The 13,822-nt window shown below is 39.5% G+C and overlaps 1 protein-coding gene across 2 annotated transcripts; it reads right to left on the minus strand.

Annotated features, from left to right (window-relative positions):
* Positions 1-730: 730 nt before the first annotated feature.
* borcs6 (BLOC-1 related complex subunit 6) lies at positions 731-8,908 on the minus strand. 2 transcript variants are annotated; one of them, XM_072366732.1, is made up of 7 exons: positions 8,844-8,908; positions 7,129-7,775; positions 6,577-6,760; positions 6,229-6,411; positions 4,848-5,011; positions 4,490-4,573; positions 731-3,973 (listed from the first exon to the last, which is right to left on the minus strand). In XM_072366732.1, the coding sequence occupies exons 2-7, from the start codon at positions 7,762-7,764 to the stop codon at positions 3,848-3,850; spliced, it is 1,377 nt and encodes a 458-aa protein (XP_072222833.1). In that variant the 5' UTR covers positions 7,765-7,775; positions 8,844-8,908; the 3' UTR covers positions 731-3,847. The 2 variants fall into 2 exon arrangements, with proteins under 2 accessions (XP_072222833.1, XP_072222834.1); XM_072366733.1 differs by having other exon boundaries at positions 7,129-7,772; positions 8,844-8,893.
* Between the last annotated feature and the right edge of the window lie 4,914 nt (positions 8,909-13,822).

Consider the following 13,822-nt stretch of genomic DNA (forward strand, 5'->3'; position numbering starts at 1 on the left):
AAACACTCCTACACTACGGCTGGCTTCACGCTAAAGGGCAAGTTAAAAAAAGAAAATTCACCTTTAAAGCAGTGGACTGGAAGCAGAAATCTAAAAGACAAATATATTAAGCCCCTGAAATCAAATACAAACCATAAGCATTCACAGGTACCACTAAAGATAAAGAACAAAATAAGTTCTCTGGCACTTTGTGTTAAATTAAACTACGATCTGTTTAATAAACAGTGGCAACGCAAAGCCCCGTTTCAGCCTGACATTTAAGCATGAAGAATTTAAATGCACATTTTATGGAAAACAACTATCCGTCTTCTTAGAGCTACAATTTCATCTGTCAAGAACATCGTAGCTTCACATTTCACAGATGTTCAAGCCTGTCCGCTCCTTCCCTGAGATCTCTGGCCTCCCCTGCCTGACTTCGAGGGAAACTGCACCACACCATAAAACCTCTGTGAAACATCACTGCAAGAAAAGCTCAACTGTGAATTTAAACAAATGCTCGACGGAGGAATCCCAGTAAGCCGTGTCCTTTTTTTCTGGGTCCTGGTGTTGTGCACGCTGGCTTACTGTCACACTATTGTGGAATATTTGACATGTCAGTCTAACGTATGTGTAAATACTGTTGTTTAAGTCTGCCTCTTCCACATCCTCATTCCTCAGTGATCCATGAGGCAGTAAAGTGTTCGAAAAAAAAAAAGAAAAAAAAAGACCAAAATGCTTGTTTTTGTTTTTTTTGCAGCTCATGTAAATTTGTTATTTATTTTTCATTAAAATATACACACAAGACGAAGATGGTATCTAAATCATTTTAGTTACACAAAGAGATCTTATGCACACAGGTGTGTCTGATTGTACAACAGGACAAATTCATTAATATTACATTTATAGATCATGGACAAGAAAATGGCATCTCCTTCCATTTTTCTCCTCTCAGGGGTCCTTTCTCACCAAAAAAAACACAGCGTTGACATCTTTTACAGCCATGAACGTGTTTTAGGATATTTTATCATCATCAGAGGGATTCAGGATCATAAACTGTAACTCACGCTTTTCCATTTTAATGGCTTTTGTTTGTAATTTCATGCCAACAGTTTTTACAGATGTTTCCTGACATGGCTGAAGAAAGTGACACCAAGCCAAGGAGCGGGTTTAACAGTAACAGCCTGAGTAACATATCTATTCTAAAATAACTTCAACCCTCATCGTGGTGGAAACGCATAAATAGGTGCAGAGACGGTTTAGACCATTTCACTGCCCCTGCTGCCTCTTTCAAAGCTCCTACAGTAAAGGCAAATATCTACAGCGTTCCACGTAAAAAGGTGCACTCACCTCGCTTGCACTGTTGCTCTTAAAATTACATTTTTTCTTTAGATTAAATATCCCAAAAACTACTCCAGTGGTAGGTTTGACTAAATCAGGAAATATGACTGAGAGTCAAGAGAATCCACTCAAAGAAAGAAGGCGACGCCATATCTAGCACTATACAGGTACCATCATCTACGAAAAAGACTCCAACCAGTGCAACGACAGAAGTACCGCTGCCTCTTCATTCAGTCAAGTATGTCTTACAGGATCACATGGCTTTAGGTCGGCAAAGCAACAGCAACAGACTCTATAGTCATCCTTTTTTTTGTAATGAAGTAAAGAGATAAATACTCACTTTGTAATCAGTTAAACATGGAGATCACATTCATAAGCTGCGTCCAGGCTGCTGCGAGCAATGTTCCCAAACAAAGTGTCCCGTCCTTCCCGTGTTGGAGATGCAGAGATAGGAAATGCTGAACAACCACCGAACTATTACTGCTCAGCGCTACCAGACAAAAACCCAACGTGGTCCAAATGTTGTTTCTGGGAGTTTGATTTGCAAGGTTTTCGTTGCAAATGTATGAACTGTAGAAGCAATGCAGGAGTTACACGTATCCCTTCGTTTCTTAGGCATTAGACCTGTTACAACAACCAAAACTTAGCAGCTAATTGGAGTCGGCAAAGCGCCGGCAAACAATTCCTCTTCGAGTTATTGAATGAATTCAAATGTAATTTGGAACTGTGCTCCGCAATACAAACATGATTTCTTTAAAACGGCTCAATCAAAGTTGAACCTCTAATATTCAAACACTGGCGATGAGAGGTCGGCAAAAAAAGGTCTCATAAAAAACTTCAAGTGGGATGAATCTATCAGCCTAACGCATTTCGATTCCATCCATTCTCAACTCCTTAAGATTCCTTGAATAATCTCTCTCATGTAGTTCTTTCTGTATATCCGGTGGTTAGTTGTAGTAAGTGATTCAGTTAGAGCAGAAAGAAAATCAACTTCACACAATGTGAGCAAAAATGGAACTTAAAAAGATAATCAAATTATAATTTAAGTACTTTTATTTAACTGAATTAAAAGTGATACACCAAACCTTAGTCACGATAGTGATGAAATGATTTTGCACACAGATCTGAGCCCTCAGCTTGTGATTATTGACAAGGTGTTTTCTCTGGCCGCAAGGCAGATATTTAAGACGACTGAGCCAAGTTTGGATTCCGCTTCATCTACTCAATCCCAGGTGGGTAGGCATCAGGCTGATCTCTATACATACAACCCAAAAGAGATGAGATTTTCAGTCATGTCTGGGTGCAAATTCATTTCAGACTCTACATAATGACACCTCTGCACTGTTTTACAGCCAGAAGCTGTTCACATTGAAGACAGTGACATGCTCTTTCAACATCCACGGAAGCAGCAGAGTTGCTGACTTGTTCACTGGAAAGAAATTTATGTTTCCACCACAAACTCTGTTGCAATGTCATATTTCGAAATATTGGACTCCTTGATCAAATCGAGTTGGTGTAAAAGTCAATATCCAGCTAAACGGACCACCTCTAAATGTCAAATCAGTTCAGGTATCGGACGTTTTTTTATTATTTGGAAAACTTTCAAAGTAACTGTGGGAGCTACTTAAGACACAGTACCAGTTTTTTTTCCCCAGATCATTGTGGATTACTCAGAGGAGTGCTGGCATCATATGGGAGAAAGAGAGCTGTGTTTGAAAGATTCAACTTCTTTTGATAAAGTGGATAAAGTGAAACACTTTCAGCACTGACTGAGTTCATTATGCAGCATCCATTACCGTGTGAGCCTGCTCCCAGTGACACACAGTCGCAGTGCTTTTGAACAAGCATTCATGCTGAGCAAACTGAATAAATAAACACATAAAAGACACAAACACTCCCACTCCCCGAATTTAGCCTGCAGTGAAAGAATCTGCTTGTTGCATAAGATTAAAAAATAGACTTTCTGTTCCTGTGCAAAAGTCACTGTCTGGTGAGCAGTTTAGTCTTGCCTCTCCAGGGACAGAAATGTTGCCCCCCTCTGGGGAGGAGAGGTTAGTGCAATCTAAACCACACAGGCTGGACGGATAATAACCAAGTACCCCACAGACTAGAAAAGTGGAAAAACAACGCATCTCTCCCATCATCTTCAAGCATCTGTTTTCAGTTTGTCTTTATATGTGTCCAGGGAACAAGTGTCTCCAAAAACAATGCATTTTTGAGATTTTGTTTCTTTACTTGATTAGTGGACAATAAAAGAAGAAGAAAAAGCTCATCCCCGAGAGCCGCCAAGTAAACAGATTCTTTTGAGATTTCTCACAACACAAACATGGCCATCTTCAAATGACGAGCAGAAGAAGTATGAGTGGCAAATATCCAGCATGCCAAGCAGCGATGGTTCCAGGACTCCAGAGGTGCACTCAATCTTCGCTGCAGTGTGTGTGTGCTACCTGCTTGCCAAGATTCTTGTTTGACATCAGTTTGACATCAAATCTTTTCAGCTGGGGAGCGTATCTCCACCGGGCAGATGGCGTTACTTGCAGATCGCCTCTAGAGCATCCAGAGTGCGTTTAATGTCACGAATCTGCGCCGCCAGCGAGTGTATGGGCTGCATGGAACGATCCAACTCCTCACAGCGAGCCATCAGCGTGTACATACCCTGTGGAAACAAAAATGCACCGTACTGAAAGAGAAGATACCGAGAGACCGAAGCAGAAGATAAAACCATACAAACTTAATGAGGTTTGCCTTCTTCGGCCCTGATAACATTGAGAGACTTTCTTTTCATAACAAAGCTGATTCGCTTCGGTAACAAGTTTGCTGATATTTGAGACGACTCAAGTTTGTGTCCAAGACATAAAATACATTCTGTTAGTCTCTATTTCTGTAAAATGACCCATCGTGTAATGAATGTAACGACTATAATACAACATCCAAACATATCTCTCAGAAGTTGTGATAAGATCAATTCAGACTAAATGAGAGTCACTGAGCTAAAATAAATCTGAAACCCAATTTGTAGTCAAACTCTGCATTTCACATCAAATTGGAGCTGTTAAGCATGCAAATGCTGATACTGATTTCCCTTGTTACCAAAAACAGCCTCACACAGCCAACAGGCAGTTTTTGCTTTATGAGAAAGGAACACACTCAAACACACACACACACACTATACCTTAATACTCATGTCTACAGACTCTCCCAGGCTGTCGACCGAGTCTCTGTAGGTCTGGATATAGCCCACACTCAGAGCTGTCATCTGGATAAATGTCAGACAGAAAGTCGGTTACCAAGACGGCCACAAAAGACTTACTCTAGTGGTCAGAAATAAATGAGGCCACAAGGGGGCATAAAGACACCATGTGTGACACTAAGAGCCAGCTGTGGTGACATAAGCAGGTATCCATGTTCTGTTTGTATATACACAGAATGCAATTAGATCAATACACAATCTTCAATGAGTTGCTAACAAACACACAACATACCATAAACTTGGCCTTTTAGGAACAAAAGTGACTAAGTTTAGGACTCACATTCTGGATGGTTCCGTTGAGGCTCCGCATCATCATCTCCACGCTTTGCGCCACCTCCTGGGTGTGTTTCTGAAGGTCCACCAGGACTGTGGGATCAATGGGTGGGATATCTGCCGGTTTACGTGACAACCCCCGGCTTCGGTAGATGGGACCTGAGCAGTCAGCTGGTAAGAAATGAACATTAAATTAGATGGATACATATAAAAGTAGTACGGTCGCATTTACAGGTCTTTTTAATTGATTGTGGTTTAGCTGGCAAGTCGATTAAAGAAGAGAGAGAAAACATTTTGCTGATAATTGCTTACACTTGAACAACTTGAGCCAGGATATGTCTGGATTTCATTTGTAATTATGAAGACATGATAAACACAGCCAAAAGGAATCATTCATTTTGTCTTGACTACATATATTAATTTAATTCAGCACAAAATACCCAAACACAGATCATAGAGACTGAAAGAAAAGGTAGAGGGCAGGACAAAACATTAACAGGGACTACCTACACACAGCCAAATAATAAAAGACCGCTCCAAAGAAATGAGGTTCAAGAATACAAACAAAACACACAACATACTAGAACAATCTGAGATTCCCTTTAAAGAAAGATTCCAACCAAAAATAAACCTGTACCTTGTGTCAATAAATCGAGGAATACACAAAACATCACGTGTTTTTATCTTTGAAAGTTCCCTATCAGGCAGGTCCAGGACCTCAGTAATAAATCCTTCCAGTTTAAACAAAGTGTGTGAGTCATCCATCTTAATTGAATCAGCAGGTAGATGGAATGAGCTGCCACAGAGGGCATATTGACCGTGTTGCTGCCTTTAATTGAATGGCTGCTTTAGCTGACACTCTCATCCACTGGGGATTGAGAGTGAAGGGCAGCTTTTCAGGGTTTTCCTACAGGAAAGCCAGACAAGACAGATGGCGGCTAATGGACACGCTACATTGGGTCAACCTGCTAAACTGATAGACATCGTTTCTTTTTTGGAATAGCTTTACACATGTTGCCTTCTATTTGCTGTATTCATTTCCCACAAAAACATCATTCAAGATGACTCAAGACTTCTCAAACTGAAAACTTTGGACTTAAACTGCAATAAAAGCACTAACTATGCAACTATTTTTAACAGCTGCTTTCTTTTTTGTTCCTCAGTTCCACAAGTTTAACTCATAAAGAGGATTTTTAATCTATCTGAACAACTAAAACGTTCATGTCCTTGTGTGCGCACACCCACCTACAAGGTCTAAATCCTTTTGAATTTGAAACATTAGGAGAAAATTCTAACCACATGGTCATAAATTACTGAAGGAAAAAAGGGACTAAATTATTTATTGAACTAAAATTCAGACTTTTAGTTAACCTGAACCTGTCACTCACAATCACTGCAGTCCAGACTAGGTTTGGAGCTCATTTTGATCTTCTGCTCCAGGTTTTTGGTGATGAAGTTTGTAAGGTCTCCTTCATGGCTAACGGTCCCCTCTAATTCCAGTGCCGAGGAGATTGTGGCCCGTCGGCCCTCAGACTGGCCACCTCTGCTCCCTCCTCTGGCACCTGAACCGCCTGTAGAGAACAAGCCGACATAAGCAACATCATGTTATAAAACACGTTCCACTACCTTCAATCTAATTAGTTACTTATGTGTATTTCTAAAGTCTGACAAGAGACGAGAGCAGGAAAGCACCAAAGCACAGGAAACACATGATCAAACCTGTGACAGAAACCTACCGCCACACGCTTGGCTGATTTCATCCAGGCTCTTGCTGTCCTGCATCCCCCGGACATTGCGAACCCAGACCTGGGCCATGATGTGAGGAGGGCATGGGGTGTCATCTGAAGGAAGAAGAGGGGGTGGGGGAGAGGAAGAGGAGGTGCTAGGACCAGGGGCTGAGGAGGAATAGTGTCGTGAAGACTGGAAATGTGGGTGAGGGGGGAAACCAAAAGAGAAAAAGAAAACGGGAAGTGAAGAACACCAGTAAATTATTATTAAACTGTCACAAAAGCTGCATGTCTGCTTATCCCTCTGCTCTTTCAAAGAAAGCTTCTTGTCTCAGTTCCAGGTTTATTCATGATGAAAAAATATAACTTTATTCTAAAAGCCAAGCAAACTAAAACGTCAGTTAAAAGATAATGGCTTGACTACATTTAGTTGCACTTCTTTTAGTTTAGATCATGTGCATGACTGCACATCTGTTGTCTGTTATTCTCTCTTAATGAAATTATGCCCTCCGCTCTCTCTGGTACTCACAATCTAATAAAGCTGGAATACAGTCCACTCACCTCCATCTCCGTTCTCCTTCCTGTATGCTGTTTCCTCCACTTGTTTTCATTCTTTTCATCATTCTCCTCATCCTGTTTCTCTATCCCTTCATCTTCCTCACCCTCATCCCCCTCCTGCAGCTTTCGGCTGTCAGTGCCTCCCTCTACATTCACTGCCTTGGTTTGCGGTCTGCCTGCAGTGACCCCTCCCTGCTGATATGAGCCTTTTGACTCTCCATGCTGTGGTGGCTGTGCTGAATCCCATATGAAAACCACATCAGGGGCATCCAGAGTCTTGGATGCCTCAGGAATGTCTGTGTCTTTGGATCCTGATTCAGAATCTGCTGTGCTTGACCCAGCAGGGACGGAGGGGTCTGTCACCTCAGGACTGTGTAATGATAAACTTGATGTTCTCTGATTAATGTTAGTCTCTGCGTCAAAGTGGCTTTTTCCATCGTAAACTCTGTTTTCTGTACCTATAAAGTTCTCTGTGTTTCCGAGAGTCCCGTCTACTGATGCCTCCCCACGACCTGGTAATCTGCTCCCCCCATATTTGAGCGAGACTGGTGCATGAGGCCCATTTTCCAAAGCAACAGGTGACGCCACCCCATTAGCTGTCTCTGGCACCTCAGTGCCAATCACAGGGGAGAGACTCATCCCTCCACCTGCTGAAAAAAGACAGAATTTTACTGGAAGCCTTCAAGCAAGAGACTCTGTGGTTAACAATCAGAATTGATTGATATACACCTTTAATTTATTTGATATAAAAAGTTTTACTTAATAAAATAGTATGAATTAAGTCTGTTTATACATAACATAAAATATATTTCTTCATAAAGAAAGTACAGAAACCTCATCTACAGATTTTTTTGCCAACTTTTGATGCAGTTTTCATTTGAGTGTCAGAAATAGCTGCCAAATAATTGCACTTATAAGCCACTTGTATTCATGTTGATGTTCAGTAACATTTTGAAATAGCACTGAGCGCACTCTGTCTGCATCACTCCAGAGCACAATTTACTCAATAATCGTGCAAGCAGAGCAGTTATAACAATGCTACATAAAATAAAAGAGACGTTGAAATGGGCATAACTATATGACAGGACATCTGGCACTTCCTCAAAGTAACCATAAGTAAAGTAAGTGTCATTTGTCTCTTGAACTCTGGAATCAAGTAAAATAAATGTTTATGAAAACTGGAATACGGAAGTTCAGGAGGGTGGGGATCTAAACAGATGTGCAACATCAATCCACTGGCGCAGTTTTAGTTTTGGTGTGCCGCTCGTTTATTCACAACCTGCCAATCATAACCGGATAATTAAACACGAACACACATGGACAACTGACGTATTTTAAGCTTAACAATGCTAAGACTGCCACACATTAAGCTAACCTAGTGTTGATAAAAGCTTGCATTTCGTTGAGACAACAGCCGTCCAGACTAAACTGTATGTTACAAAAGGAAACAAAGTCACGAAGGGACAAGAATAACTGCCTGTCAGCGTTGACGAAGTTGTTACTCTGCTAGCTCGCTAGCAGCGTATGTTGTTGGTAGCGTACCAGGGCTAACGTTAGCTACCCAGGCCTCTAACTGACAATGTTGTCTTAACTCGCTTTTAATTGTCTGACACTGTTGCGCAGTAAAAAGCATTAAAGGGTTGTCTTTGTACTTATCTTACAAAGGTCCATAGTGTTATCTTTAAAAAAAAGCTTAGTTAATCAAAGAAAACTCTCACCGGAGCCGTTTCAATTCTGTAAGATGTGACAGCAACAAACGAGTCCGATCAAAATATCCTTCCCCACAAACCTCAAAAGAAGTGTTCCGCTTCACAAAACTAAAGATCTCTCGAGACGTTGCTATCAAAATGTTAACTCATTTCCAACTACATTGCAAAATAGCTTCGAGTGTCATATTTATCTAATTAATGATGTTTCCTACCTAAAGCCCATGAGTGATTGTTCCTAATTTGTAATTAAAACAGATCTAGAATTTTGCAGCAGAAAGCTGCTGCATTCTGCAACATTATGATTATGAGCATAATATTTCTCATTTAAGTTATTGTTGTAAAAGTTTAATTGTCTCTCTCCATGTCAGTATGACTCATCCCGCATGTACCTCTACTATCCCAACAGATGGAGACAAACACCATATGCCCTCAGGCTAGAGCTTCCCTGGACAAGAAGTTGCATAAGGAAGGTTTCATGATGCTAAATGTGAAGAAGCACAGCAGTTATCGGAAGAATCTTCAAGCTGGATCTGTTTCACATATGGATGTGCGACTGTGTCTTTTAAGCAATAAATGAATTCCCTTGAATAAATAACTGAATTGTCTGGCATCTTGTATGTTTCTGATTTTATACTAACCAAACTCTAAAGGCTGGTATTACATCGGAAGCACTCCTGGTTTAGGTTTGTGATTCACATCTGTGTCTCAAAAGTTACGTTTCATTTTGTTGTAGAAAATATGTGTTTGATCCCATCACCCAAACACAAGAAAACCCAACAGGCAAATTGTAGATTGTATACCAAATGTGAATTAATACATATAACTCACATTACAAGTGAAATTATGAATGAAAAATGAATCATTTTACATGATACAAACCAGTTTTCCACAGTCCACCTTTCTGATTTCATTCATGTTTAAATTTTTCGACTTACAGGATGGTCATAGGAATGGGTTTCCTATTATTCCACTCAAACCAAAAAATTTATCATGTGTGCAAAAATATAATCAGGCCGAAATGTTTAACAACCATTGCTGCTTTAAAAAAAAGCTACAAATACTATGTTTTTCTTTTTCCTCATAATCACTACTTCAGCTACTTTATGACATGAGATCAGCTAAAATACTACAAATTTATCAAAGGAATGTGTGAAAAGACATTGGTTTAGGCTGTTTGGAGGCAAACAGCCTAAACCAAGGTCTGTGGCTTTTTATACCCTTGAATGTGGTAACAAATGACAAACAGAGGAAAGAGTTTTCAAAACCTCAATGTCACCACATCTAAAGATCTTGTAAAATTTCTAATCCACCCCATCCATCCAGGCCAGCTGCGCCCTGTCTCTCTGTGGGGATGCAGATATTTCATCCCATTTGTTCCCTCTCCATGTGTGACTCACATCAAAGCCTAAGAAATAGACAATTAGGCCTCAGAAATAAGCCATTACTTTAGATTTTCCCTATAGAGGGGTCCTTTACCGGATTTTATTTTCTTTGTTGAGAGTATCACTGGCAGAGAGAAGCTATTTGAATGTAAAAGTAACTCCCACAAGAAAGGGTACGATCAGAAATTCAGAGCATGTGTCTCCATACAGAAGCGGTTTGTCATTATCAAAGTTGCAGATTCAGACTCATGACATGTTGGTGGCCAAAATAACTGTAAGAGTCTTTAAATCACAGATATTAATTAAGTTTAGGGACAAGTTTTATGACGTGACCTGGACTTATTCCTCTTCAAATGAGACAGTATATAAAAAGAAGCTAAATTAATTTAGGTTGTCTTTATTATCTCACAACACCATTAAATGATATTTACCATTTGACAAAGAGGGGGAGCACTTCAGCAACAGAACTAATGTCGTTTTCCCCGTAGTTCAGTAGATCCCAAACTTGACATGGAGTCCTGTCAGATAGATTCCCTTCATCAGCAGTTTTTATCTTCAAATATGCATATTTCAACTAATTTGAAACACCTTTCTGCATACTATTTACTCCTGATAGTTGCCATCAGCTTACCATTTATCAAGTATGGTTAGCTACTTGAACATATTAGGCCACTACCTGTTAGTCCATATAAAAACTCATTTAGTGAATTTCAGCTGAATATTTGTGGGTTATTTCCTCGTCAGTTTCTCCACTTAATTAAAACTTTTTCCTATGATTTAGTGAAACATTTTTCAATTTTGAGCCTCTGGTCATTGTTACTTTCTATTCTGTCTCAAAGTGTTCTTGTGTGACTTCACATGGAACGCCTCCTATACTTTTATCAAACAGTTTTAACTGTTTCCATAGTTTATCTAGCACTGCTGTTTTATACTTCTAACAGTTTGAGCTATTTGTAAGTAGCTCTTTCAACCATTTCTTCCTGTATGTCAGTTTTACAACAAGTCTTCAGTCATTTATACATCACTGAAAGTTAATCCATGCTTTGGTACATTTTAACAGCTATACTGTCAAATAACATGATAACTAGTAGTGTAATGTGCTGTTTTAATTGCAGCCATTCTGGTAAGGAAAGCTACTCCTGGCTTTTTAGTGCTACATTAAAACTTTCCCCAGGTTATCAAAAATAGACGATAATTCAAGTTGCATCCTGGGCTTCACCATGAATACCACATACAGTATATTTTTAATGGAAACTCAGGTATTTAAAGATGTTTCCAAAACCAAAACAAAGATCAGCTTTATGTGGGGTCAGGGCAAAAATTGTGTGCTTGGAAAGTGGGTTTCAGCGCCTTGTCTTGGCTGGTGTAGAGAAAAATCAAGACTGTAGATCCATTGGTTATACAGGTATGTAAATGATTAAATGTCTGTGGAAATTGATGTATTTTTAAAAAAACCACACTGATCTTAAATCACCAGTGGAATTATTCCACCAGAGTCGCTGCAGTTGCAGTAAAACTTAATCCTAAACATTTGAGCAGACTGTATGAGAACTTCACTGTAAGGAATTACAAAGTGACGTGCATAAACCTCTTATAACACCTAAAGGAACTTTTATAAGTAAAATGGTGAATAGAGGTCTCTGTGGCTGATTGAATAGATGGAAAAAAAGTCAAGAGGTTGCATGAGTCATTCTGTGTGGCAAATGCCAAAAGCTTCTCCTTTGATTGTTCCTTTCATAAGCTCAAGTGTTCTGCAACAATTTTTTAACAGTGCGATATGTTTTTATTGAAAGCTTAATGAGATTCTGCAAATATGGAGATACTTAAAGCCACCACTCCCACAAACTGCCATTATGTTGAAACCAAGTTTCTTTATTATAGTTGTCACCTAGAGTAGATAACTCCCAAATTCAGGAGTTTATTTCTTGAGTTACATAGTCTCTATTTATGTTGATCCTTTTGACCTTCAGTACAAAGCCATTCACACACATTTTAATCCATTCAGGAGTTCAGTGTCCTCTCTATGTGAAAATACCAGAACTTGAAGAACAAACTCTGTGAGAAGTGCAGAACCTGCTCCACCATCTGAGCCACAGCAGTCCTTACTGCGGTGTAACAGTACACTGCTGTGAAACTGCTGAAAAGTAAATTAGATCGTGCGCTGATTTGACCTGATGTTAGCACTTGGAGAAAACTGTGGTTTCAGCCTCCATAAAACAGGAATGGCTCTACCAAAAACTATACACGTTTATCTTCTTAATTTTGAAATATTGACTTGAAAATGACTTGAATTTGGCATATTATTAGTATGCATCCACTAAGGACCATTTAATGTCTTTACCAAGATTCATTGCAGTTCTTCCAGCTTTTGTTAAGATTTTTCATTTTGAACCAAAGGGGACTGGAGCCAAAAAATAACTTTTAGTAGCTCTGAAGGTATAAAACTGCTAATAGCACTGTGCATAACTCAGGTGGTAAAAAAAAACTTCCAAATGAAGTCGTTCCCCTTTGGTCTCAACACTTACTCAATAGATACAAAGATTTGGAAGGTTTTTGTTAATTTTCTTATTGTCCATCTGACTCACAGAGATATTAAATGTTTCTTTTAAAAAGCGCCCGTGTTGACCGTGTGAAAAGCCCATTTCATATATCAGTTGATCCTTATCTGTATAAAGAAAGACTTTCTCGTTAACCGGCCACTGTTCTTCACACATACCAGACGAAGGTGGTTCAGCCTGACACCACACCTGAAAGAAGCCAGTTAGTCATCCTATCAGAATTTTTATGTATGTTCAGCTGTGTGATCAGTGCACTCTCTGTGGAGTTACAGAAAGCAACACGATAAGAACACAATGACGGATGTATTTGAAGTGAAATTTAATTTAACCAATCATATATTTTCCTAAAATGGGTGGGCTATGTAATCACAAAATTGGCAGAGAGCCAAGATCAGGGTGTTATGATTTGCCACTGCCTTTCGAAGAATATCTATTAAGAAAGCTAATATTGTATAAAGTATGGTACCACAGGCAGCGGACTCTTCTGTAAAACACAAAAAAACAGAGAAAGAATCTCATTAAAAATAAAATACAGCACCGCAAGAGACATTTACTCGAAGTGTATAATTGTCTTTCACTATTATATCCTGTTCCTCAGAGTGAATTAAGTGTAACTCAGTAGTTAAAAAAGAGGCCACAATGGCTTGTGTTTGGCCAGAGTCAGTGAAGTCTGGGTAGTTGTGCGGACTGCATACAATAACATACAAGAGCAGCTGAGAACAATGAACTGTTACTGACCCACGTTTGCCAACAGTAAATCACACCCAGTGACGGGTTTTCGGTATCTGGAACGACTGGAATGTATCATTCGCCTATCTGATTGCTCAACCTACCAGTTGTTTGACATTGAATGATAAAACGCAGTAGTGGTCACCTTGGCAGAGACAGATAGTGGTTTGGTGTTGAATGGTATGTTGCTGTTTTGGGCTGAAGTCAATCATGTACAGTAGACATGAATATCAGCATGTTTCCACTGGAATGTATCACACTGTTGTGTGTCCGAATTGGACAACTTTGCTGAAAGATGCTTGACTTAAAAATGTTGAAT

The sequence above is a fragment of the Leuresthes tenuis genome, unplaced genomic scaffold (genome assembly GCF_036924035.1).
Source record: "Leuresthes tenuis unplaced genomic scaffold, fLeuTen1.0.hap1 SCAF_16, whole genome shotgun sequence".
Classification (NCBI taxonomy): domain Eukaryota; kingdom Metazoa; phylum Chordata; class Actinopteri; order Atheriniformes; family Atherinopsidae; genus Leuresthes; species Leuresthes tenuis.